At 40.1% G+C, this 24,431-nt stretch overlaps 2 protein-coding genes across 3 annotated transcripts; both read left to right on the top strand.

Annotated features, from left to right (window-relative positions):
- The first annotated feature begins 404 nt into the window (after window positions 1-404).
- On the top strand, window positions 405-7,825 carry nphp1 (nephronophthisis 1). The gene is made up of 20 exons (XM_046402468.1): window positions 405-715; window positions 1,398-1,459; window positions 1,677-1,737; window positions 2,002-2,135; window positions 2,395-2,578; window positions 3,189-3,290; window positions 3,381-3,511; window positions 3,671-3,716; window positions 3,839-3,926; window positions 4,234-4,328; window positions 4,436-4,564; window positions 4,749-4,823; window positions 4,978-5,088; window positions 5,225-5,307; window positions 5,432-5,508; window positions 5,753-5,852; window positions 6,021-6,133; window positions 6,210-6,283; window positions 6,535-6,579; window positions 6,758-7,825. The coding sequence occupies exons 1-20, from the start codon at window positions 650-652 to the stop codon at window positions 7,034-7,036; spliced, it is 2,055 nt and encodes a 684-aa protein (XP_046258424.1). The 5' UTR covers window positions 405-649; the 3' UTR covers window positions 7,037-7,825.
- A 7,275-nt stretch (window positions 7,826-15,100) lies between these two features.
- Window positions 15,101-23,736, top strand: LOC124066237 (myelin and lymphocyte protein-like). 2 transcript variants are annotated; one of them, XM_046402492.1, is made up of 4 exons: window positions 15,101-15,314; window positions 20,091-20,255; window positions 21,084-21,254; window positions 22,250-23,736. In XM_046402492.1, the coding sequence occupies exons 1-4, from the start codon at window positions 15,228-15,230 to the stop codon at window positions 22,322-22,324; spliced, it is 498 nt and encodes a 165-aa protein (XP_046258448.1). In that variant the 5' UTR covers window positions 15,101-15,227; the 3' UTR covers window positions 22,325-23,736. The 2 variants fall into 2 exon arrangements, with proteins under 2 accessions (XP_046258448.1, XP_046258449.1); XM_046402493.1 differs by lacking the exon at window positions 15,101-15,314 and adding an exon at window positions 19,355-19,480.
- The last annotated feature ends 695 nt before the right edge of the window (window positions 23,737-24,431 follow it).

The raw sequence follows: 24,431 nt of genomic DNA, 5'->3' as shown, positions 1-24,431 counted from the left end.
TATACTAGTTGTGAAAATCTTCTTATAAAATTAGAATTTCGATTTAATAAAATAAAAATATGAAATTAACGAGGTGACCGTGAAGGTAGCATGTTTCACAACAAACAGTACGCCCTCTGTAGGTCATCGCGACGGCACTTACACAACCCTGGACATCTGGTAGTATAATTGATTGTGTATAATATTATACAATACCTTGTAGAGCTCAGTGACCAGATGTCGAGCTGTAGAGCTGCTAAACTGCCAGCGGACAGGAGAAAATAATATAGTTTTAGTTGAAACACTTTACTAGATTTGTCCAAGCCTTCAACTTTTACACCTCAATCCTCCAGTCCAGTAGGTGGCGGTAACTTATTACCAACCGCCAACAAATCTGGAAAGAATGCGGGGTGTCCATGGATTAATGTAAAAATAATCAAAATTATAAACGTATAAAACCATATACTTAACACATATTTTGTATATATATATATTTTTTTCAAATAACAAATATATAGTAAAAAGATTCTTATGGATAATTAATTAAATCCAGTCAAGTCGACATCTGAGGAGGGAGTCGGTTGCCTAGTGACCAGCGGACGTGTAGCGTCAGCTAAGTGGCTAGGAGATCTGCTAACACATGGATTATGCTCCAGAAAACAGCGTATAAATGCCACCAAAAAGAAAGGGGCCTCTACAACTTGTCCAGAAGGAAGTGGATGAAATCGGAAAGCGGGTTTGTCTCAGATTGACATGTGCTTCTGTATTTCTCACGGTGATGTTTGAACTCCACCGCGGTTTAGCAAACTCTTTGAGGTCAGACATGCAGTAACATACTGAATAGCGGTGTTGTACTGGTGCCACTAACCAACAACTTCTCAAGTAAAGTCATCCAAGTCTTGAGCTATAGTTACTTGGTATGTAGAGTCAATGTCCAGTTTTAATATAAAAGCTAATTACAGATGGGTTAGCCTCTTATACGTGTATTTCACTCAAGTAACGCAAACAAAAGTAAAAGTTGAGAATTGCCTAAAAATAAGCGCATTTTGTTTAACAGCCAATTACGTGAATGCAGACTTTCCCCGAATACACCGAGTGAAAGGTCTTGTGACTTGTTTAATGAAAGGCCCAGTCAAGAAGAAGGAGAGACGCATTCAAAGGCCAGATTTTAATGTGTGATTTCAGTGAATGTTGTCCTGCAGCGTCGGCGAGCTTGAACATTTTTTCACACAACACATTCAGAGTTGTAGTTTAGTTGCCATCCAGAATATAGAACAAGTCTGAGCTGCGTGTTCAACAGAAGCATATCACTAAACATCAAGTGTGTACACTGTAAAATGTACAGGTGCAAATCAGATTTGCTTGCAGGTGGGTGTCAACACCGGTGTATTCAATGTCAACTTATCTCACTAATCCAGGTTGACAGTCTGGTGAAGGATGTGCAGAGACAGGATGGACCCACTGAAGAGGCATTTCAGAGGTGAAACAGCTCTGACGGAGCCACACCTAAACTATTCTTACTGTAACTCCAGTTAAGATTAGGAACCTTATCCATATTAGCGGTTGAAGTATTGAAAGGGTTATGGCTTTACCCTGCTTTTATTCCTATCCCTTTTTTTAATCTAGTTGATTTTAGTTGTCTTCTTCAAGAGATTCTTTGAGCTTTGATTTTAAGCTAAATGTCCAATTCCAAACAGATGTCAAGCACTGCAGACGTCGGCAGAAAAGTCACTAAAGACACTGAAGAAACTAACCAAGGTTGGTGCTGTACATTCCCTAAACTTGTGAATGATTATTTTATCACTGGCAGCTAAGTGAGCCGTTAATTGATGCAGTGTTGCACATTATTGATTGACTCACAGATAAAGTAACCTGTTCACAGACAGTCAGATATTGCTAATAGATCAATACTGGATTGCTCAATAATATCCAGTACATGGGGCTGAATTTACTGCCTTCTGATTGTTCTGTAAACTCTTAAACTAGTTAAATGAGATCATAATTTGTTGCTTCATTTTTGAGGCTGATGAGTTGGCTCCAGTGGGGAACTATGATGAGAGGAAGCAGGAGGAGGAGAGACGACTGCAGAACATCTTAGAGTGTCTAAACTCACTCTCTTTGGAGCTTTCACCACCAGGACCCAGTACTGCTGCAGGGTCAGTGACCTGTGTGTTCACTCTGAAGACACAGAGATACAAAGACACGAAAAGGGTCATTTATGGTTGTTTCATTGTGTACACACTCTGTCTTTGTTGTACATGTATAACATTTCTGGCTGCACTGGCTCAGTTTCCCTAAAGACAACTGAATGTACGTTTAGTCATCACATCCAGTGCATTTGAACCTATACATTAGATTGACATTTAACCCAAAATTTTAAATTAGGTTTTCACATCACCATGTTTTGATTCACAGCAATGTTTCAAAGGAAGAGAGTGAGGATGATGATGAAGAAGATGACGATGAAGACAGTAGTGACGATGCTGATGATGATGAAGATGAGAAGCGGGCTTTGAAACTGCCCTCTCAGTCAAGCCCTCGCATCTACACAGTCCTCAGTGATTTCAAAGGAGAGCAGGAGGGAGATCTGTCTGTGAAGGTGAAGTGCTTCCTGTTTCAGAGACGGGTGTTAAATGCAGACAGACTGTCACTTTCTTCATTTTTCACAGTAGTTAGAGTGAAATATGAATGACAAAAGGTCTAGTTTTTTGAGCTTTAAATGAGGAGGAAATTTAAACCTTTCAGAGCTGAGAGTGACCTTTCCCCTTGTTTTCCTGCTACTACCCAGATGGGCTCTTTTCATGTTATCTACCACACATTTTCAAAGCTTCTCTACTGAAAACTGAGGGAAATAATCAGGGAGAAAAAGAATAAGTGTGTTGCCAAGTAACTTGACTTAAATAGAAAAACGGACTGAAGACTCCTTTAGTTTTTCCTTTTTTCTTGCATTTCAAAAGCTGCATTTTATTTTATCTGATACCAGAGGGGGGTGCTATTGCCCTCCAAATCAAATGTCCACAGCACTTTGCAGGTACAAAGAAAGTTACAGGCTCACAGGGAAACAGTATGAAATCGAATATTGCCAACAAGCTTGTGAATTACCCACTCAGTATTAGTATAATAGTATTTTAATTAAGGAAAATGTGATTGTTAGTGATGCATGGATAATTTGAGGCTACATGACTTGTTTGTTTCCGTGCTGTCTTCAGAGGGGGGATGTATTGAGGATTATCAGGATGACTGCAGATGGATGGTGGTTGGCTCAGGACAGTAAAGGCAACAGAGGAGTGGTTCCAAAAACCTACCTGAAGGTACACAAACCTACTAAACATCTACATTATAAAACATGATTGACGACATGAAAAAACAACTTACTACAGTGTAAAACTGCTCACTGTCAGATTGGCTCCGGTGATGAAGATGATGATGATGATGAAAATGACGACGATGATGATGAAAATGAGGAGGAGGAGTCAGACGAGGAGGAAGAGCATGATGGTGAAGAAGTGACTGATGGCGGGGAGAAACAGAGGTTCCACAACATAACCTGCTTATTGTACTTCTTCTAGTTTGAGTGCTTTGGTCAAAAGGTCCATCGTCAGTGGACTGACAGACAGCTCTTCATCTGCATGACTGACGCACGTTAATTATCAGTCAGTTCAAATTAATTTCCTCTTTTCTTCATCCGCAGGACCTCTAATTCCAACTGGAGCACTGTCAGAAAGGCCTTGACTGAGGTAAACATCTCGGAACTCTCAAACTGCTGCCACTCATGATTTTACTATGAACAGATATTAATCCACAGGTGTGAATTGTACATATGTTGTATTTATGGGTTTCCACCGTGTGTTTGGGACAGATTGATGCAACAGATGTGCTCTCTGCCATGGGGGCTATACCTTCAGGATTCAGACCATCAACTCTCAGTAAACTGCTGGTGGAGGAAGGTCATTACATACACGCACAAACACACACTCAAAAAATCCCAGCTTTTGTAATAAACAGGGCTTTTGTCGATTGAATTCTTTGTGGACTGAATTCTATCAGGTTTTTCTGGTATTTTCTCCACCACGTGTTGCATTTAATATTACTGTATATTTGTATGAAACATCAGTCAAAGAGCAGCAGTCCTGTGGGGAGCAGCAGAAACAGAAACCATTTGGGTGATTCCTTCAGTATTTATACCACAGTCTCTGTTAGTACATCTTAAACTTATAAATCCAGGCAATGCAGTAACTGTTTGTGTCTTTCTAGGTGTAACTTACAGAGGGAGTCACCATATTCAGCCTGAGCTCAGCCAATCACAGCTCTCCTTTAGTGACCTGTTCCTGGACGCAGACACTGGCAGGGTGAGACAGCCGCTCTGTGTGGTGATCACGATGGCATGATGATGTGTTTTTCAGTTTTGACACACTGCAGAGCGTCCAGTCACCAATGAGCACATTCTGCCTCGTAGGTTCGAGCTCGGCAGGTCAGGACTTGTGTTTGTTTCACTTTGTGGAGCTGCAGGATGATACCTACTCCTGGCGTCGGAGTTCAGGTCCTCAGCAGGCACATTCGCCTCTGTGCCTTTGATGGAACACAGGTGAGAGTGTTTCTCTCGTATGCATAGTTTTTCCCCATTGTTAGGGAACATTTCCCTTTCGGATGGGCAGCTCTTTCAGCAGTCACATGCTATATCTCAGACGTTTTCTATTCATTTATGCCACAGCATAAATGTATGTCACTCCACTTTTTTTTTTTCTAAACGAGCTGTACTTGTGTTTCAGGTGCTGAGTAACATCCACACAGTGAGGGCAACCTATAACTCCAAGAGCCCCAAAACCTGGAGCTTCTCTCCAAGGGTATGCTTGCTGATGTTTGGTCAGGCGATGTGAACTTTGAGATACGATGTTAAGATTTGACAGTACTGGCAACTGGAACATTCAAAACAGAACCTCAGCATTGAACTTAATCTTGTAAGTTGTTGTTGTGTGTGTGTGTGTGTGTTTTCTTCAGATGTCGGGTATCCTCCCCACCCTGCTAGATGGAGACTGTTTCCTACGCTGCAACTCTGCGTCACCTGACCTCGGGATCCTGTTTGAACTGGGAGTCACCTTTATACGAAATGTAAGGACAAACACACGTGATAGTGATGAAGATGAGATGAAGTCGTTGTAGAAAAGACACACTGAATCACACAGGACATACAAGAACCAAGGCGGGGAGCAGCTGTTTCAGATCTTCTGTGTTTGTTTATGTTCAGTCTACAGGTGAGAGAGGAGACCTGAGCTGCGGCTGGGCTTTCCTCAAACTGACCGATGAGGCTGGCAATCCACTCCCCAACAAGTACGCACACCATAACACACACACATGGAAATAAGTGGATTCATATGGTGCACACACTGTTACACTGATGTATTTAACAGAGGGATGGAGTAAGCTAATCTACACTAATCTGACGTGTGTGTAGGACCTACGAGCTGCTGGTGAATGGTGGAACTCCCTATGAGAAGGATGTTGCTGTCGAGGCGTCAATCACTAGAGGATGTAAGAAGACACAGCAGAGCTTAACAGTCTTCAAGTCCAGTCTTAAAGTTTCTTCACAGGCTAATTTGAAATGACAAATGACATGGAAAAAGAATTAAAAACTAGTTTTTCAGGATTTGTTGGACTGCGATAATCTTCACACTTGAAAGTTGCTCAATACATGAAAACCTTTTCAGGTTGTTTTTAAATTTTAAAATCGGATTCAATAAAACAAGAGCAATTAGAGCCTCTCTCGTGCTTTCAGCCCCGGCAGGTGTTTTCCAGCAGATGCTTCATGCCAGGCGGCAGCCCAAACTGATCATCAAGTTGAAATCAGCCAACAGCCGTTCCAGAACGCAGCTCAGGTGGGAGCATCGGCGAGGAAAAAACTGCCACAGAGCTTGAAGAGCTTGTGCGAATTCACAATAACTTACCACTCGATGTGTTTCGAGACATTCATGGTTCAGCTCAGGTACATGCATGTTTGTATGCTATAGTGTACACGTTAGTGACCAGTCTGTTTCCCTCCTCAGCCTCCTTCCAGACACTCTGCTGCACTGTCTGAGCTGCGTCCACCTGCTGGCTCTACACAGGCAGCTGCTGGCTGACGCACTGCTGATGGACAGACCTACCATGCAGAATGCAGGTAACGCACGCCGTCGCTGCCTCCAATCCAAGTGTCTCTTTTAAATAACCTAAAACAAGATGTCTCTCTGTTTCAGATTTGATATGTAGTCCTATACTTTCTACCTTCCCTGTGCTCTTGGACCAACCAGACTTGCTGGATGCGCTCAGGGTCAGTAGCGAGAGCATCAATATCAAACTTACCCCCAGTTGCCTTTTAAATGGGATGAATAGCAAGATAATGGAAGCTTTTATAATTCTATAATTTATGACTGTGTCAGCTCATAATATTCAGTGCGTTTTCACCAGTATTGGTTTTAATTCAACCTGCTGAAAGTTTTTTTGTCCTGATGAAATTCTTGTACATCTAAGACTCAGTTGTTGTGCAGAATTTAGATGAGTGTAACTGGTGTTTTGTTTCAGTGTGCCTGGCTGGATGCAGAGGTCAACATGAGCAGAGCGCAGAAGGTCAGTTTGAGTGTGTAATACCAGTACAGACCTGTAGAGGATGCTAACGGTACAAGCAACCTGGCTTTTTGTCTAGCATGAAGTTAAAATGTGTGTACACGTCCCTGAACAGGAAGCATCCTGTTCTTACTGTCAGGTGTGTATATAAACTGTTCTTTCCTCCCCTGTGTGTTTGCAGAGAGACTTTTCCTACTTAAAACAGGAGTTCATTAAAGTCTACATGTCGTCCGTCTATTTTCTCCTCCGCACGCCCTCGCTGCCCAGTCATCGCTGGGCTGACCCGCCCTCAGAAGAGCAGCGAGCCAGAGTCATCTACGCCGCCCTGGACGCTCTGAAACACACACAGCACACCACGGGCCAACCCGGAGGCCCAGAGGTCTTTGTCGACGCCATGCATCAGCATCTCGCCTTTGATATCTCGGAGTTGACCTTTGACCTCCTCTGTGTGTCGCGCTAACAACACATCACTCAGAGGGAAGGAACAAGGGATTGAAGGGGATTATCTTTTCTGTAAACATGCCATAGATTTATCTTGGAACAGTTTTTAAATGTGTAAACGTAAAGGATAAGCTTGGTGATATTTTAGATTTTTGTTACTGTCAATAAATTTCATTCCATTTCTCAATACTTTCCATCTTCCCAGCCTGTTTCTGGCTTTTATTCCACACTGAACTAAATCTTAAAAAATACCCTGAAGAAATGCTTGACTTTCTTCTGACACCCGGGAAATTGGCCGTGGAATTTGAACATGATTCAAACAGGCGTGAACAACACTTGTTAGTGGGACTAACTCATTGTTGGTTTTGGTCTTGGGATTTGTTGACAATAAACATAAATGTAGACTTCTCCTGGTAAAATGTGGGAAACTGTAACACTGACAGACTGCTCTGCATTGTGACAGGAAATAAAGAGGTCTCATTTCTGAGAAATGCAACGCAACGCTAACACGATACAAAATCGGAGCACACAAAGACAGGGTTGTGTGCATTGTGATTACATGAGACAGTGGTTCGGACTAATGGCAGTTAATATCTGTGAAATAAAAGGCTGAGCAAACATTTGCCCTGCTCCTCTTAAAGTGAACACTAAAACGGGTTACAGTAATAATGGATGAACACTTTGTACTGATAACAGAACATATTTTTTTATCTGAATAGAACCAGTAGTGACATTGTTAGCATGTTTTGCTCCTGTTATTTATTGCAAAATGTTCTGTTTTTCTTTGTTAATAAACATTCTGTTATAATCATGACTTGCATTCATGTACCAACCGCGTCATCTGACTGGCCACTGAGCCACTCCATTCATCTCCACCCATTAGTTCAACATTAGCCATGTGTGTGTCCTGGTGGTGTGTAGTGTAGAGTTACAGGGCATAACAGTTAATAATTAGGCTGCTGCCGTCTTTTTATAGCCTGGTATAAAAGAACAAGAGCAGTGAGAGGCTGGATCAGTCTGGACGCAGGCAGGCTCAGGTTATCTGTCAGCTGTGGTTTCACGTTTTAAGTAGCACTTATTAGGATGAATCATAATGATACAGCATTTGTCATGCACATCGTAACTTAATATTACATTCATGGGAATTACAATCAAACAGGCAAACTCTTTTGAAAGGCATGCAGGTCATTTAATCCCTCACAAATCTTTGGTCATGTTCAGGAATAATTCGACTAATACTTCAATCATATTCATACTGCTTAAACAAAAGAGTTATAATATTTTAATTAGTGAGTAGAGGTGCTGGCTGGCAGTTTGCAGTCTGTTTGTTAAGCTAAGCTAACTAGCTGCTTCATAGCTTCATATTCCCAACAAAGCATCTCAATCTTCTCTTCCAACTCTTGGAAAGAAAGTTTATCCCCCAAAATGCCAATAGATAGCTTTAACTGTGCAGGAGTTGCTTTGATTCTCCAACAGCCCCTCACACTCACCCAAAGCTTCCCCCCCTTAAAATGTGTTCATTTTCAGTTAAATTTTAAACCCTAAAATTAATTTAACAAATTCTCCCCATGAAATAGCCTGTGGCTCAACAGGGGACTGACTAATAATAGACCTCATGGACTCATGTTCAGATTTTAAGTTGTTTGCCCAAGTGTGTACAGTCTTTGGTGCCGTGTTAGCCGGTGAATAATGAATATCCTGTATGTCCACATTCCAGCACTGTTGCCATGGTGTGTTGCCCGTGGTGACCGCAGGGTGGTTTAGTGTTGGAGGAATAAAAGAAAACAGGGAACAATCATGGAAAATCTACATGCAGTAAACAGATGGAGAGAAAAACTCTCAGAGAAGTTGAATGTAGTGAATCACTTTCCTGTTGTTGCTTTAATCACATGGAAACACGACGCTGATGCAGAGCCACTGAACAGATTTTGTTTGTTGCCTGTCGACTGAAGCTTTGTCCTCCTGCTGTGCATTGCTCATGAAACTGCCAAGAGTAATTTCACTGCGGTTCTTTTAGCTAAGTCTTGATTCCCTAACGAACATTTTAATATGATCTTAAATGACTTTGTGGATGGAATTAAATACAACACAAATCATCAAGTTGTGAAGGAAGCAAATTAAAGCGCCTGACACTAAACGTAAGAAAAACTGATGCAGCTACTGATGCTGGCTTCTAAGATCAAGTACAGAGCGTCGGCTGATTGATCGATTGACTACAGAGTGTCTGACCTGTGACCAGCTCATGCTGGCGGGGTCTCATACCGAGGACAATTACTCTTCCTTTAAATTTACTGAAGTTTACTAAACTTACTTTTGCAGCTAACACATTAATCATCAAGCCTTGTTAGTTGATTTATCATTACATCTCTAAAACATAAGTTACAGGTTATCAGAGAAATAAGTTTTAAGTATTTTAAAACTGATTATTTTGTCTTATCGGTAGTCAAAAAGCCAAAGCTGCTCTGTTTAAAACCATGTAAAAAGCAAAGGAAAGGCGATTTCAGTTTAAGAAACTGTAACAACAGTAGATGTTGGGTATTTTTCTAAATGAATAATTGAATATCTTTAATGTACTTGACTTAAAATGACTAAGTATGCCAATAATAAATCAGGACTTATTTGCACTGTGGGAACACATAAGCAGTAAAAAAAGAAAAACAAAACAAACAAAAAAAACCCAACATCCCACAGTGTGCAATAAAAATACAAGCAGAGAACATTAAAACACACACACACACACACACACACACACACACACACACACACTGCCCAGTGATTCACTGGTCCTTTGCTCTCATTTGCAAAGTTACCATCCATCCATCCATCCATCCATCCATCCATCTAATTCCATCTAAAGGAATTTGCAACCAGCACTTGTTAGTCCTAAATAAGTTACATCAGTTCATAAAGCCAGTTGCAATCAATAACTTAAAGGCTAACTGAAAGGCAAACCATCTGCAAATGACTGAGCGCTGAACACTGGTGTGGGTAGTGGAATGATACTCAGCCACAGACAGAAAGCCTCATTGTAAACATGACTGCTATTGTCACCTGGAAACGTTGAGACCTCCTCACCCACTTCTCTTTATGCCCCAGGAGGACCATTGTGTCTGGGGAGGAAGGAGAGGAGGAGGGCAGCAAGAGCAGATCAGGACCAGTTGAGCAAGAAAAGTGGGAGTTTCCAGGGAATAGTTACAGGCTGGAGCAGGAAAGATGATCCAGGATGGTTTCCTCCTTCTTTCTTTCTTCTTTGAATAAGTAAACAACCACCCTTGACAAGATACTTTAGGGAAGAAAAAATAAATAAAAAGGAGGTAAATATAAACTGAATTTCTCCTCCTGTGATGAAGTACGGTACTCGTGTTCGCCTCAGTTATAGACAAAAATCTCCAGAACACCAACCTCCATCTTTGATGCTGTATTACTCCATTTTTGTGGCTGTAGAAGGCGGTGAGGGTAAAACTGTAGGGTTGGAGGTAATTCACTGTGGGTGCATCACTACAAGCAAAAACATCTTACTTCATATATCCATTAAATCACTGATAATATAATATTTTTAGTACGAGTCTTTATCTGTTCAGAACGCACAGTCCGTACTCGTCGTAGCTCAAGACTACAAGACTACTTTCCAAGATTACAAGCTAACAACAGGGAGGACTGATTCAGACATGTAGGATGCTTAATATTGGCCAAGCATCTGTGTTTGCCAACCTCCCTGGGAGGTCAGAGGTCACGTTCAGCTACAGAGCAGATCCCCTGCAGCAGCGGAGCAGACAGACAAAAGGGTCTGACCCCTGGTTCAAGTTGAAGTGCAGTTTGCCTGAACATCAGGCCGCCCTGCTCACCTCTGGGTCACAGTGTGTTGGAATCAATTCCTGAGATATTTTAATTTTTTAACAATATCTTCATGGATTAAAAAAAAATGTGTGATTTTATCAGCGAGGATATAAAACACAATGCATTCTTTATCATTGTGCGTCTGTGTTAGTGTGTAACTACACCTGACAAATAGCCATTGTATTGTGACAGAGCTGGCAGGGGTTCCCATGGAATTGTTTGTGTGTGTGTGTGTGTGTGTGTGTGTGTGTGTGTGCATGCGTGAAGGGTTATAGCCTGTAACCAGATCCTTAACGAAGGAGCTAGTCCAAGGTGTGTCTCTCTTAACACTGGCCAAACACAATTTGTTGACTGCCTGCTGAGTGCAACTTTCTGTGTGTGTGATGGTTAAGACAAGCCTAAACGAGTTTCACATTTCATTATATGAGAACATAAACTAAACCACGAAGCATCCCATGGATTAAGTTTCAAGCTTTTAAAAAAAGTAAACTGAATGTGACCTGAAAATTGAGCAGGGAGTGAGCTGGGGAATTCGTCTGAAATGAAGGCATGACATGAACTGTAAAACATCAACTGAACTAAGAGCTGCTGACTTCACGTTGTTAAATCAGTCTGCTGGTTTGCTACTATGACGACCAGCTAGAGCAACATCACACATATAGAGTATGTACAGAGTACATATCTGCATATTTTTTCTTTGTGATTCTTATAACACTATAGAGCCAGGAGACTAAGCAGGGTAGTCCAGATGTCGACGCTGTTGCAGTGGTTTCCAGCTCCTCCTGGAGGATCCAAAGATGTTCCAGAGCCAGATGTGATCTGAGATGAGACTGACTGGTAGCTCAGCTCCATCTTCCCTACAATTGCTGCCGTGGCACTAATGCTGATGCTGCTGATACTGCACCAAATCATCTGTCCATCTCAAACCCATCAATACTGAACAAGACCTCAAGATGCTTAAACTCCTTCACTTGGGGCAGCATTGCACCCCCAACCCGGAGGGAGCGATCCAGCAATTTTTGGCTTGGCTGCGCTGAATCTCTTCACATTTGGTTGCATGCTGACACTTACTTGGTATTTATTTTCTTCAGAACTCAGCTCAGACACATGAACACTTTATCGAAAAATCAAGGGGTTTATGGTGAACGTGATGGTGACTCCTGGATTATCATTTGAAATAAACTAGAATAAATTAATTTCAACCTTGAACTAACTGGTTATTGGTAGTCAAAAATAAGAAAGACGTCACTGTCCTGTTCTTGTGCCTTTAAACTCCAAATCTTTTCCATTTGGACTTCTCGGTGTCACTAACCTTTCTAGAAGCAGAGGAGGGTCTCCAAACACACTTCACTGACCATAGCAGTGGGCTAACAAATCAACAAGTTGACTCAGGGTGTATCAGCGTCTCCAGAACAAAGCAGGTTTCTCTCTGTGAAAGAGACAAACCCCAATGTGGACAACATGAAAGCGACTCTTACAGAATGACTCACTGCACAATTTTTCAATTACGTGGTGCCTTTTAAACGGCTAGTTAGCTCCATACATCATTAGCACATATCACAAGATACATTTCATTAGGAATCTGCCCTTATTTGAAGGCTGTTTTCTTATGAAACATCTTTCATTGTGCAGTTAGCTGGTAAATGAACCGATATTGAAATGAATGGGACATTCTTTACCTTTACAATAATGGGAAATTTGAGCCTGAAGCTACATCTCTAATTTGTGACTCACACATTTGAAGTTGAAAGGACATTGTTGTGTGGGCACATTGTACAAAACTGACGTAATGTTAAATGAAACACGATGGTCCATGTGTGGTTGAACAACCCCGAACTTTTAACTTCTCACTCATGCAAGAATGTCCACAACTCTTCTTGTTGCTAAGCTTCAGTGCTTCAGTATAGAGCATGACAACCTTTATTTCCAGTTGGAATCACTCAGTTTATGGCAGCCCTGGTAGACTACTGGCACGAGTTATGTAATTAGCATGATAAATAAGCACCACAGAAGCTCAAATCTCTTAAACAGAAAAAGATTTCACAGCACCGCCTACACAGTGACAGGTGATCTCTGTGTATTGCCAAGCAGAAACGCTTTTTGATGAGCCTTTAGCATCAGAGATGAAAATTCAAATGTTGTCATGCATGTTGTTATTTTGTGACAACACAACAGACTGGTTGGTGTTGAATTGAGACTTGGAGTCGTCCTACAAAATAGGTTTTGTATATTGTGCCGAGTTTTAATCCCTGAGCCTGGAAACCATCACGCTGTGTTTGACAGTTAGATTGGGTGACAAACTCTGAGACAAAAGCACAGTCTGACTCACAACTGATTGACATTTGACATCCTCTCAGATATTCAATAAACAAAATGTAATATTAGTTTCATCTTAAAGGAATCAATTTACCCACACGTATTTGCTTTTATTCCCTCATTTAGTTAATATGAAGCCAACTGCTTAGCTTAGTTTAGCACAGCCAGCACTATACAATTAGCACCATTGAAGCTCACCAACTCCTGTTAGTTTAATGCCTTTAAAGTATAAACATTTGTAGAAGGTTTATGTGCTTATGTGAATATTATTTGTTAACTGGTGTCAGGTGGAAAACTAGTATAGCAGGTGATAACTTAAATCCCAGCCACTCCCAGTCTCTCTTTCTCTCTGTTTGCTTGCTTTTTTGCTTTTCACCTCAAACCACTTCATCTGCATGCCTGTCCATGTTTGCTATTCCCCCCCATCCTCCTCTGGCTGTTGTTGATCGCTCACTGTTTCTCCACATGTGGACTCTACGTTAACTGATCCTCCCTCTGTCCATCCATTTATTTTAGCCTTGAAGTTAGCATGGCAGGAATGCAGCTGAGTGGGCTCCCTTGTAAACACTTGCGTCAAAAATGAACATAAACTCGGGCTCCTATTTAGCTGATAAGGAGTTAAAAGGTCTGTTATACAGCTTGGTGTGTTAAATACCATAAAATACAGAAAATGAATCTAAACTATGCTGAAGAAAAGGTTTTTTTTCAAGTTCACGCAAGGGTTAAATAAACAGAAACAAGACGGGAATAAATAAAATAGATCTGGGCTGCTTGATAATAACTTCCTGTAGATCATGGATGTATTACATAAACTACAGTACAGGAGTAAAAGCCTTCATTCAGTCATGTGCCTGCTTATGGAAATGTGATGGCAGTTTTACATGTTGTTTGTCATTTTATGTAAAAATGTCCTGAAAGCATTCTTACTAGTTTGGGCCTCCCCTTTCCAACATTTTCAACACAGCAGAAGAATTAAAAAAAAAAAAAAAAAGTTAGACCACTGTGTTATGAAACTGTTAAAGACTGCGAATGAGCTTATGTTGTGAGGGAAGCCTTGTGCAGCGTTCATTCATGCCAGCATGGAAGAATAAATGAATTACACTTTACATAAAGCAGATGAGCAAAGAGGAATTAACTGATAGTCCAAGCTTGACATCTCAGTGTATGTTTCAGCACAATCTCCATCTAGTACATGATGAATGTATCTTATCATGGCTTCACATCATTACTTTTTAATTCACAAATCCCTCTCATGCACACAATCCATTTGCTGGACCTGTCATGCCTGAATAAAGCCATAAGAACCATTCACATCTGAAAGGCAAAAAGCCAGTTTGACACCTTTATGAAACCAGCAAAGTTACGTATTCATTTTCTGAGCTCCAAAACGCCATTGCTGCTTTTGCACGACTCCAAAACCCTTGTGTGGAGAGAAAACAGCTGAGCTTTCGCCGGGATTATTTGGAGCTCAGTGGCAATGAATGAGGTTGCTGTTAAAGAAGAAGATTGAAACTATTGTGAAACTAGAATAAAAGTTAAATAGAATTCTAACATGTGAACATAGAAAATACTTTTATTTGAGTAGAGATTAAGTTACAGGACCTGTGCTTTTATTTGTTAACCAGCGTATGACGGTTACCCGCAGCTCCTTTTATATCCCACATGAATGCTGCATTAGTTGCCTCACAATCACTTTTTTGTGTGTATGTAAACGCGCCATTACTATGTTAGGAGACACACGCAAACACTATGAACTTATGAGGGCGCGCACACACACACACACACACAAACACACACACAACCAGAGGCATCCTCCGGCTACACAAACAAATTCAAAAAGCACCTGTCAAACTGGTAGTTTCGACCAGGAGAATAGGTGGGTAGGTGGAGAAGACTTAGAGAGGGAGGTGCAGGAGGAGAGGAGGAGAGAGAGAGAGAGAGAGAGAGAGAGAGAGAGAGACAAGAGGAGCACAAGACAGGCTTTAAAAAGCAGATTAAAAAAGGAAACATATCTCATTCTAGTGGAAATCACACCCTCAAACGCAGTGTTTTGGACTATGGCTTCCACCACCTCAGGTGACATTCTGCCCACAGGCGGCAGGATCTTCACCTCCATTCCTGATGTGTTCTTCATCCCTGAGTTTGTGAGTTTCTCATCTTTTTTGTTTTTCTATTTCTGGGGGTTCCTCTTTCTCCTTCTATTTTCCTGTTTGAAACGCTGTGCTTTTTACTCTTTCACAGACTATGATCTTCTTCCTTCTTGCACATTCTCATCCTTAATTCACTTGGGTCAGCATAATTTAGATTCTAATCTTTCTTGTTTAGCTCTCTATCTGCTTCCTGATCAGTGATCCACTGAGGCGAGTCTCCGTTTCAGATAGGAATCTTTCTTTTATTGTTATGTTGGTCAGCAGGGATCAGTAGTTGATCAGTGGAGCCCACACAGGATGACGAGCAAAAAAACAATGAAGAGCACAGTAGATCAAATGTTTGGTTTGCTCCAACAAGGAAACAAGGATAAGACAATGAAAGTGGTTAATGAGGAGGTTAAGCGCAGCCAATTAAAACAGCTCATATTTGCTTTTCAGCTAATCATTATTGGCAAAGTTAGTCTTAAGTTCTGCCGCTCAGCTTAGCAGTTGCTGACAGTTGTCCCATAGGGCAAATTGTCTCAGAGGTTGCCATGACATCAAGAAAAAAAACAGCACCTTCAACATGTTTTAGCAACAAAAAGCAAAACATCACATGATCCACGCAATATTTAGACAGTACAGGTTTTTTCTCTTCAAGTTAAAAGGACGATAAAACTGTAATCATGTGTCATATTGAAGGCACAGAATTATTCCAGCAAATACACACTAAAGAGTAACTAGAAATGAGCATTTAAAAAGTTTTCCAAAAAAGAAATCTGACTATTTTAAATGTTTTCTCTACCCACACAAAGGTTTGTTAGAGAAAGAGCAACACTAGAAGAGATGTGTACCTCAGGTAGCTATCTGAAGGCCTTCCACAGGGGTAACTATTCTTTAGTTTCTGTTTCAGTTGTAAAGTGTTAATAAATTTGCACAAACCGACCTTCTGCTAAGACCGTGAGATGGTGAAAAGGTTGAAGACTGACCTTTTCACCATTTTCACAGTCTTAGCAGAAGTTCGGTTTGTCACCGTAAATCTGAACTTGTTGGGGAGAGCATTGCAAGCCTTCATTTGGACAGTAAAGAGAAATGAAGGCTGACCTGAATCTGATATTCCAGACTTCACGTTGGTTCATCAGATTTTCTGGTGTGAGAATTGAAGGTACAGACTTTCTTCTTTAGGGAGGAAACTACTGAAACTTCCCATGTCGTGCTTATCTCTTACATTTGTCCTGAGGTGTGTTTGTCCTCACTGTGGAGCTTTGGACATTTAATAGAATGAATGTAACACATGCAGCTCCTTTTTAAATTCACAAACAACTGTAGACTGTACCTGTACAGGGAACTGAAGATTAAATCTGTGTGACACAGGTGGAAAAACTGCTTAGTTGAAGGTAGAACTGTAATTCTAAACCAACCATCAACTCACATGGTTTACTTGCTGGCCTCTGTGTTTTTTTTCCGGCTGCTGGCCACTATGCCTTCAAACAAAATACCTGCTGTTAGGTACGGAAATGTACTGGTAATGTATGTAAACCACTATGAATCGGGTTGTTTTCCCAGAATGAACCTGAATGATGGAGGAAATTCAAACTAAAGAAAGTCAGAAAGTGAAACCAGCAAGAAGAGATTGAGAGAAATATTCCAACCCTCTGCCGTTTTTGTTAAAACTACTTCAACAGTTAAGATGAGACCAAAAATGGAAAACTGTTTTCAAATGTTTGATGTTTTTTTTTTGTGGTTTCTGATGACACAAAGACAACTGAAACGATACTTAGAGACAATACTTACTACTGATGTGACCCTGCACACAGAAAAAAATGTTACACAAATGAATGAAATGAACTGGACTGAAAACAATGAGACAGTGTGTATATAGACATTGGCAATCATTTCAAACAAACATTTAAAATTAAGCTAAGGTCATATATGTTACTGTAGGTTGTGTTCAACTGATGCAATCAATAAAAAAATGAAAACTCATTTTAGCCATTCTAAAATATTCAAAAATTCACCAATACTTGGGATGAATTTTTAGTAGAGCAGCAGGGCTCAGTCAGTGGTCATGTGACACTCTTATTACAGTTTTTAATACAACGCAGAGACAATACAGTGATTGACATTGATAGTAGCAATGGCTTCTGCTGAGGTACGGCAACACAGTTTGGACAAAACACTGTAGCTGTATATTGGTGATACAAGGATTGCTTTGAACTTATGGACTTTGAACAGTGGTTTCAGAAGATTTCTGCTGGATTACAACTGGAACTCAGAATCCAAACAGAATAAAGTTGTCTGTCTCTGCTAGTATGTCAGAAGCACATGGCAGGAAGTATTTGATACAATGACAGGTTTTCAGAGGAAATTTAATGGACTGCGGGTCACTTCCCTTTGACCCAAGACTGAATGGTTAATGTTCCTCTGGTATGGAGATAGATAAGTCTGATATGTAACAGTAAAGGTTTATGCAATATTTGCTGATATCTCTATATAAGCTCAATGTAATGTTTGCACGAGGCAATGCAGTCTTTTCACAGTAACGGGCTGTTGCTTTAGGGTTTTTCTCACCGCTGCATCTCACTTTCTTAACATGTTACACTTGAACACTTTAAATATTTGACTAATGTGGCTTTCAGCAGTCATTTTCCCGTAACATTATGAAAAGCTTAATATCCAAGCATTGGCAAAAATAGCTCGACAGTCATACCTTTGTTATGCTAAAACATATTTCCAAGTCTCACCCAACTGCAACTGTATTATTTTTGACATAAAATAATTAGAATAAAATATAAATAAAAATTCACATGTAAGACGACTGTGGACAAACTTTGTTTAAACCCGCATTCTTCATTTAAAAGTCTGATCTCAGCTGCAAAGGTTCCAAAATAAAACACATACCATGTTTAAATTTAGTCTAAATGATGCATGGAGATCATGATGTGTGTGAGTGTCAGTATCATTCATCTTCAGTGAAGTGCTGAAACAAGCGATGACGTGGTATTATCACACAGCGAGGAACAAATTTCTTTCTAATTTCAAAGCTACTTAGAGGGAACGTTTGAGGTTAAAATCACATGGGGTTAAACTTATTAATCTCCGTAGGGAAATATTTGAAGTACCTGCAGGAGTACTGTGTAATTAAGGGTGTGGCACATTCTTAACATGTACCAAATGTTGATGGCTGAGCTTAATGAATAGACCGTCCTGGCATTGAACTCACTGTGTTTACACAGCTGATAGAAACCTTGTTTAACAGCAACTCTGTGACAATTTACAAAAAAAGAATTTCAAAAGTGATTGTTGGATATCGTTGAGAGAGAGTTAAAGTGACTGAGTGACTTTTAAAGTTGTACAGATGGTCAGTTTCTCAAACTAATCATAGTTTTACCTCAGCAAAGTAGGCTGAATGATTTTTACTGACACATACAACATTAAATCATCTGTTGGAAAATGCAACCCCCTGTTAACTTTAGATTTTCAAAGAGTAAAAGTAGCAAGATCATTCAGAGTTTCCATGTATCTCAAGAATTTAATTTCCTCACGTGTTGATCCCTCTTCTGAGAATCATTTTGTTATTCTTTGTTGCTGCATCTGTGTCAACTTTCCTCTCAAGAAAGAGCAGCTTCTTGTTTGAATCCAAATGGGCCCCCTGCAGGTGTTTGCTCCAGCTCTGCTCGTGCACACCTGAAACGTGAGGGCTTAATGCTGATTGATTGAGCTGTTGTGGCCCGTGTGTAGCTCTTAACTGCCCAACAGAAGAAAACCAAAGCCAGGTCACAGTGTGCCTTTTTTTGCAGCAAACGTTTCCACTCATTATAGTATGAAAAGCACAGATGGAACTAACAAAAATTACAATGGCTCTGTTCTGTTCAAGTGTCACAGTAAGCTGAACGAGGAGACTGCGGCAGCTAAATGGAATTCAGCCCTCATTAGGTCTTTATACCTGTGCTTTCTGTACTGTGACACGACATGAGAAAAGGCTACAACACAGAGGTGATGTCTTGTTGCGCAAAGACAGTTTTCCTCCTCGCAGGATCCACGGTTATCTACAGTCAAGTATTTCAAAGTGCGTCTTATCAAGGAAATGCTGGATGTTCTTTCTGAATGCCAACGACTCTTTCAAGCAGAGTGTTTGCCAAAGGAGGAGAGAGAAACACTATGAAAATACACCTAAGAGAGTCAGTATTGTGTGTGCGTGTGTGTTCGCAGGTTTCAGCCTTTTAAGGGGCACTCCGCCAATTTTACACACAAAGCACGAAGGAGTTTTCTAAGGGGGCTCGGAGGCTGCATATTTATCATGGAAAGTCAAGTTGCATTGTGGAAACAGCAGTATCTATGACTTGAGTGACTTAAGTCAATATTTTTGTAGTAACAATATATCAAATGACAATGTGAAAACAAAAAGAACATGGCGGGGGGGGGGGTCTTGTGATATGTGCAGCTCCCCTCAGCTTTACAGAGCTTTATAATGAATGCTGTTCTTCTGTCTGGCCAAAGTTTCCCTGTTCTGGTTCACTCTCATGCTGTAAAATCACAACTTTCCACTGCTGTCATAGTTTTGTCATTGGCTTGTTGTACACTGAGAGTAACAAATATAGCTTTAATCAGATCTTTTTTGTCTAAATATTTAGAAAATGCTGGGGAGACTCATCAGAGTAGGCCACCGCAGGAACTGAGTCCATACGACTACACGACAAACGCCAACAACTTATTTGCTTTATCTCACCTCTCTCTCTCTCTCTCTCTCTCTCTCTCCCCCTCCTGTCCCTCCCCCACGTGACCCCACAGGTCTTTGGAGGTTTGGTGTGGATCCTGGTGGCGTCGACTCGTGTCTATCCGGACAACCCTCTGGGCTGGGTGATGTTCGTGTCCGTCTTCTGCTTCGTACTGACGACACTCTGGTTCTTCATCTTCCTCTGTGGAGCCAATCAGAGCAGCATCTGGCCAACCTTGGTGAGACGCGCCAATCGCTTCCAAACAATAATAATGATAAATGGTTAATCTTGTATAGATATATCCCAACCCCAAGAGAGGAGACTTAGGTGGGATGATCACACCCTCATATCTGTCCATAGTTTAGCTTAGCACAAAGACTGGGAACAGACTGTGCAAGAGCAATAAATGTGATGCTTTAAAGGTGCAGGAAGGCAGATGTTATAGCGGCTGGATTCTTGCTGTTCTTAGTCCTTGTGCTAAACCAAGTTAACTGTCAGCTGACTGTAGTCTCGTGTTTAATGCACAGGTATGAGAGTGTGTGGGTTAAGAATTTCGCCTGGTAAATCTGCCAGTGTTATAATTTTAAACAGCACAGAGCTAAAATGGAAAGCTCGACAGGTGTTGTAACAGTAAGGTGGGCGGGGCTTAGCAAACAGTTGATTGACAGTTCTGTTTTCTGTCTGTTCCCCACTTCCTGTTTCATATTTTATCCCTCCTGCTCTCCCCTTTTCTCTTCTTTCACCTCTTCCACATGCTTGTATTTTCTGCCTCCATTTTGTTTTTAATTAAATCTTTTTCTACTTTTGACCTCCACCTTCCTGTCCGTTCCCTGTTTTTCTTACCTAACCCTTTCTTCCTCTGCTACCTTCTGTTTTCATCCATCTCTTGCTTGTCTCTTACGTGTCTTTTACCAATTTCCTCCTTCCTCTATCGCTGTCACCGCTTTCTTTCCTTCCTTTTTTATAATCACTATCTTTCTTCCTCACTCTATTTCTCTGACCTCTCAACTTGTCCTCCACCTTCCTCTCATTCCTTTTCCTCTTTCCTTCCTCCATCCCCCTGCAGGACGTGGCTTATCATTTTGTGTCAGTGGTTTTCTACCTCAGTGCATCGGTGGATCTGGCGTACATCACCATTCTGAAAGGGTGGGGTGTGACGCTTGTGACCAATAACTTCCTTACCACACTTCTCAGCGATGAAAGTCTCAAAATTTACCGACTGGACATCGCTGCAGTGGTACGTCAAACACACACACACACACACACACACACACACACACACACACATACAGATCACTACATCTACATACTACGAGTACTACGAGTGGCAGAAAGCAACTAAGTGAAATTACCCGAGTACTGTACTTCAGTACAATTTAGAAGTGCTTGTACTTTACTTGAGAATTTCCATTTTCTGCTAATTTGTTCTTTCACTCCACTACAATCCAGAGGCAAATATTGTACTTTTTACAGGACAACTTCACAGTTACGCTGCAGGTTTATTTTGATTATACAAATCAACAAATAAATTATGATGTACTATTGTCGATCAATATAAAATTTTACTGATCCCTGAGGGGAAATTCACAAGCTACACATGAAGATGAAGTATTTAAGCCACCTTTATCAGCATTAAGTTAAGTTATTAACACATGAAGGCATCAATAATTCTAATGAAATAATGTCGTATACATTATTTTGAAATATGACATTCTGCATGATGAGAACTTTTACTTTTGGTACTTTAAGTATATTATGATGCCAATACTTTTGCACTTATAACATTCAGATACAGTGTGGTTCAAGACAATTAAATAACATGTAAACAGAATGTTAATTTAAACTTAAACTGAAGCCATTTAAAGTAATATTTTCTGTACAAGGTGAGTTCAGAAGTTAATTAAGTAGTTCTCAGTATCGTGTATATCATAGTACCAAATATTATACATACTTCTAAACCTTTCAGTCTGACATAGTTGGCAACTTTGAAAAATGTAAGATCTCAGTTATAATGTAAAATAAAGGGTGTGAACAGCATCAATTTGTAATGACTAAGATGGCTGAAGGCAAGTGATACATTCAAAATCTCATCCTGCACCTCTAGTTTTAGGTGGATATTCAAATCAAACTCAATCGCTATTTGTCTTAAATCACTTTTGTGACACATTCGTCTTTGGGCCTCAAGGTGACAATGATTCATCCGTCTGTGTGTGTGTGTGTGTGTGTTTTCAGGTGATGTCCTATGTGGCCACTCTTCTCTACTTCCTGCACACCATTTTCTCTGCCATCCGATGGAAGAGGTCCTAATAAAACATCAAATCAAACCACAAACCAAGAACAAGAACACCAAAAAGAGAGGAAACCAAAAAAACCAGATGACCTGTCACTGAACTGAATGCAGGACGACCTTTTGTTTTTCTTTTTGTTCTTTTTATTTTCACGTCAGGAAGAGTAACTTTCTTTTAACCAAAGTGCCAAACTTCAACAACACGAATGAGTGGAAAACAGGAAGGCCTGTACATTTTTACCCCCCAGTTTACTCCTTCTTAATCAGAAAGGCAACAGTTTGGACAGAATAGATGCAAAGAACATGAATGAGGTTAAAATGTGTTTGTCAGAAATAGATGGGTGTAGATAACTAATTAAACCATGGATCTAATTAAATATTAGGAGCACTCATTTTCTCGCTTACCAATAGAAGATGCTGAAGTTGTTTTCACTGGGACAAATTATGACATAGAAAGTAGTATCAATCAAAGAGCACCAAAAAATTGAATTCACTTCTGTAGTATTTGTCTGGGGGGGCAGCTATCTCTCTAAACCACAGTGGAAAAGTAAGAAATAACTGCGACTGACTGGCGACCAGTCCAGGGTGAACCCCGCCTCTCGCCCATAGTCAGCTGGGATAGGCTCCAGCTCGCCTGCGACCCTGATGGATAAGCGGTATAGAAAATGGATGGATGGATGGATGTTTTTTAGAAATTTGGTTGAACCAGCTGTCTAACTGCACATTAAAGGGCAGTGCAACTTGACAGCATCTAAAAGCCAGTTTCAGCTTGTTCCCAACTTTAGCATCTGACGGGGAGCAAAATAAAATGATAAAATTACCTCTTTGCTGTTAAACTAGAGAGCACACTCGAGACCGTTTAAAGACTTTACTGTGCAGGTAAAATGATCAGTGATCCCCCCCAAAACTCAGTGTATTTCTCAAAGGATGTTTCACAATCTTAATTAAGCATCAGTAATGCGCCAGTAGTTTTGTTCCAGCCAGAACTAAACATTTAGTAAAGATTTTACTAAAAAGTAAACAGCATGTTCAGCAGTGGAGCTCGGAGCAGCATAGAATATTTAATTGTTAATTAATCTCAGGAAGGCTTGTACAACAACAACAACAACAACAACAAAAAAATAAATAAAAAATCTGGACTAGAGGGGGGAAAAAGAGACATTTACTATGTTCACTAGGAACAACAGATAAATGTGTAAATATAACTGTTCCTCTTCACACAACAACAGTCTTTTTATTCAGTTTTAACACAGTGGTTTTACTGTTTTGTGACAGGCTCAGCTTCTTGATGTATGGTAGGACATGAGTTACTTTTTGCATTTTTATGATAAACTTTAAAAAGAGAATGAGATGTAAATATTTAGATAATTTCACTTTACAGGTGTTTTTGGAATCTGTGATATGAAATAAATAAACTGGACATTCAAATGTTGTGGGTTTTCTGTTTGCTCAGACTTTGCTTTTTATTTTACACAAAATGTGATGGGATTTTATATCATATTGTATTTATATTACAGTGCAAATCATCTCCAAGGACAAAAAAAACCTTACATACAAGTCTGACTTTTAAAATATATATTATAGCCATGTTCTCCTACACATACTTACACATTAATAAATTGTTAACACTTTTTGATATTCGCTTAAAAAGTACAAAGACAGTATATTTGATTCACCAAAAGACGGGGAATGTTTAGAAAACACCTGACTGGAACATGCAACAGGTAAGTAGAGTCACCGGGACAGTCTGCCTTAATTTATCAGGTTTCCAATCAAGAATGAAGCATTTATGAGACAAATTAAAGTGATATTGTGGCTTCACAATTACCCAATAAAAGTACTTTAAATATCCCTGAATCCAAATGTTAGTGTGCATGTTTGTTGTGTTTGAAAACATCTTTTTCATTTCTTTTTTTCCTTTTTCTTATAATTCTATAATTTTAACTTGCGTGATGTCAGTGCATCACAATACAAAATGTGAAAATTAGCCTGATTAGTCATGTTTGGAAAATCATCTCCAACTGGAATTTAAAGCAGCATCTATTGATCTTTATTATTTTTTTGTCCACCTGCAGCAGAGCGAACTGTAAGTGCAACATTGATCTATCATCACTTAATGATTTTGAT

This window comes from Scatophagus argus, chromosome 10, assembly GCF_020382885.2.
Source record: "Scatophagus argus isolate fScaArg1 chromosome 10, fScaArg1.pri, whole genome shotgun sequence".
NCBI classification, from domain to species: domain Eukaryota; kingdom Metazoa; phylum Chordata; class Actinopteri; family Scatophagidae; genus Scatophagus; species Scatophagus argus.
Note: the sequence above shows the minus strand (reverse complement) of the source record. Positions and strands in the feature narration are given on the sequence as shown.

Excerpts from the sequence above, each read along its gene's own strand:
- nphp1 (XM_046402468.1), top strand. The coding sequence starts at position 650 with ATGCCACCAAAAAGAAAGGGGCCTCTACAACTTGTCCAGAAGGAAGTG. Across the intron at positions 716-1,397 it reads TGGATGAAATCGGAAAGCGG|GTTGACAGTCTGGTGAAGGA; the intron begins GTTTGTCTCAGA and ends TCACTAATCCAG. Across the intron at positions 6,580-6,757 it reads ACATGAGCAGAGCGCAGAAG|AGAGACTTTTCCTACTTAAA; the intron begins GTCAGTTTGAGT and ends GTGTGTTTGCAG.
- LOC124066237 (XM_046402492.1), top strand. The coding sequence starts at position 15,228 with ATGGCTTCCACCACCTCAGGTGACATTCTGCCCACAGGCGGCAGGATC. Across the intron at positions 20,256-21,083 it reads GCAGCATCTGGCCAACCTTG|GACGTGGCTTATCATTTTGT; the intron begins GTGAGACGCGCC and ends ATCCCCCTGCAG. Across the intron at positions 21,255-22,249 it reads GACTGGACATCGCTGCAGTG|GTGATGTCCTATGTGGCCAC; the intron begins GTACGTCAAACA and ends GTGTGTTTTCAG.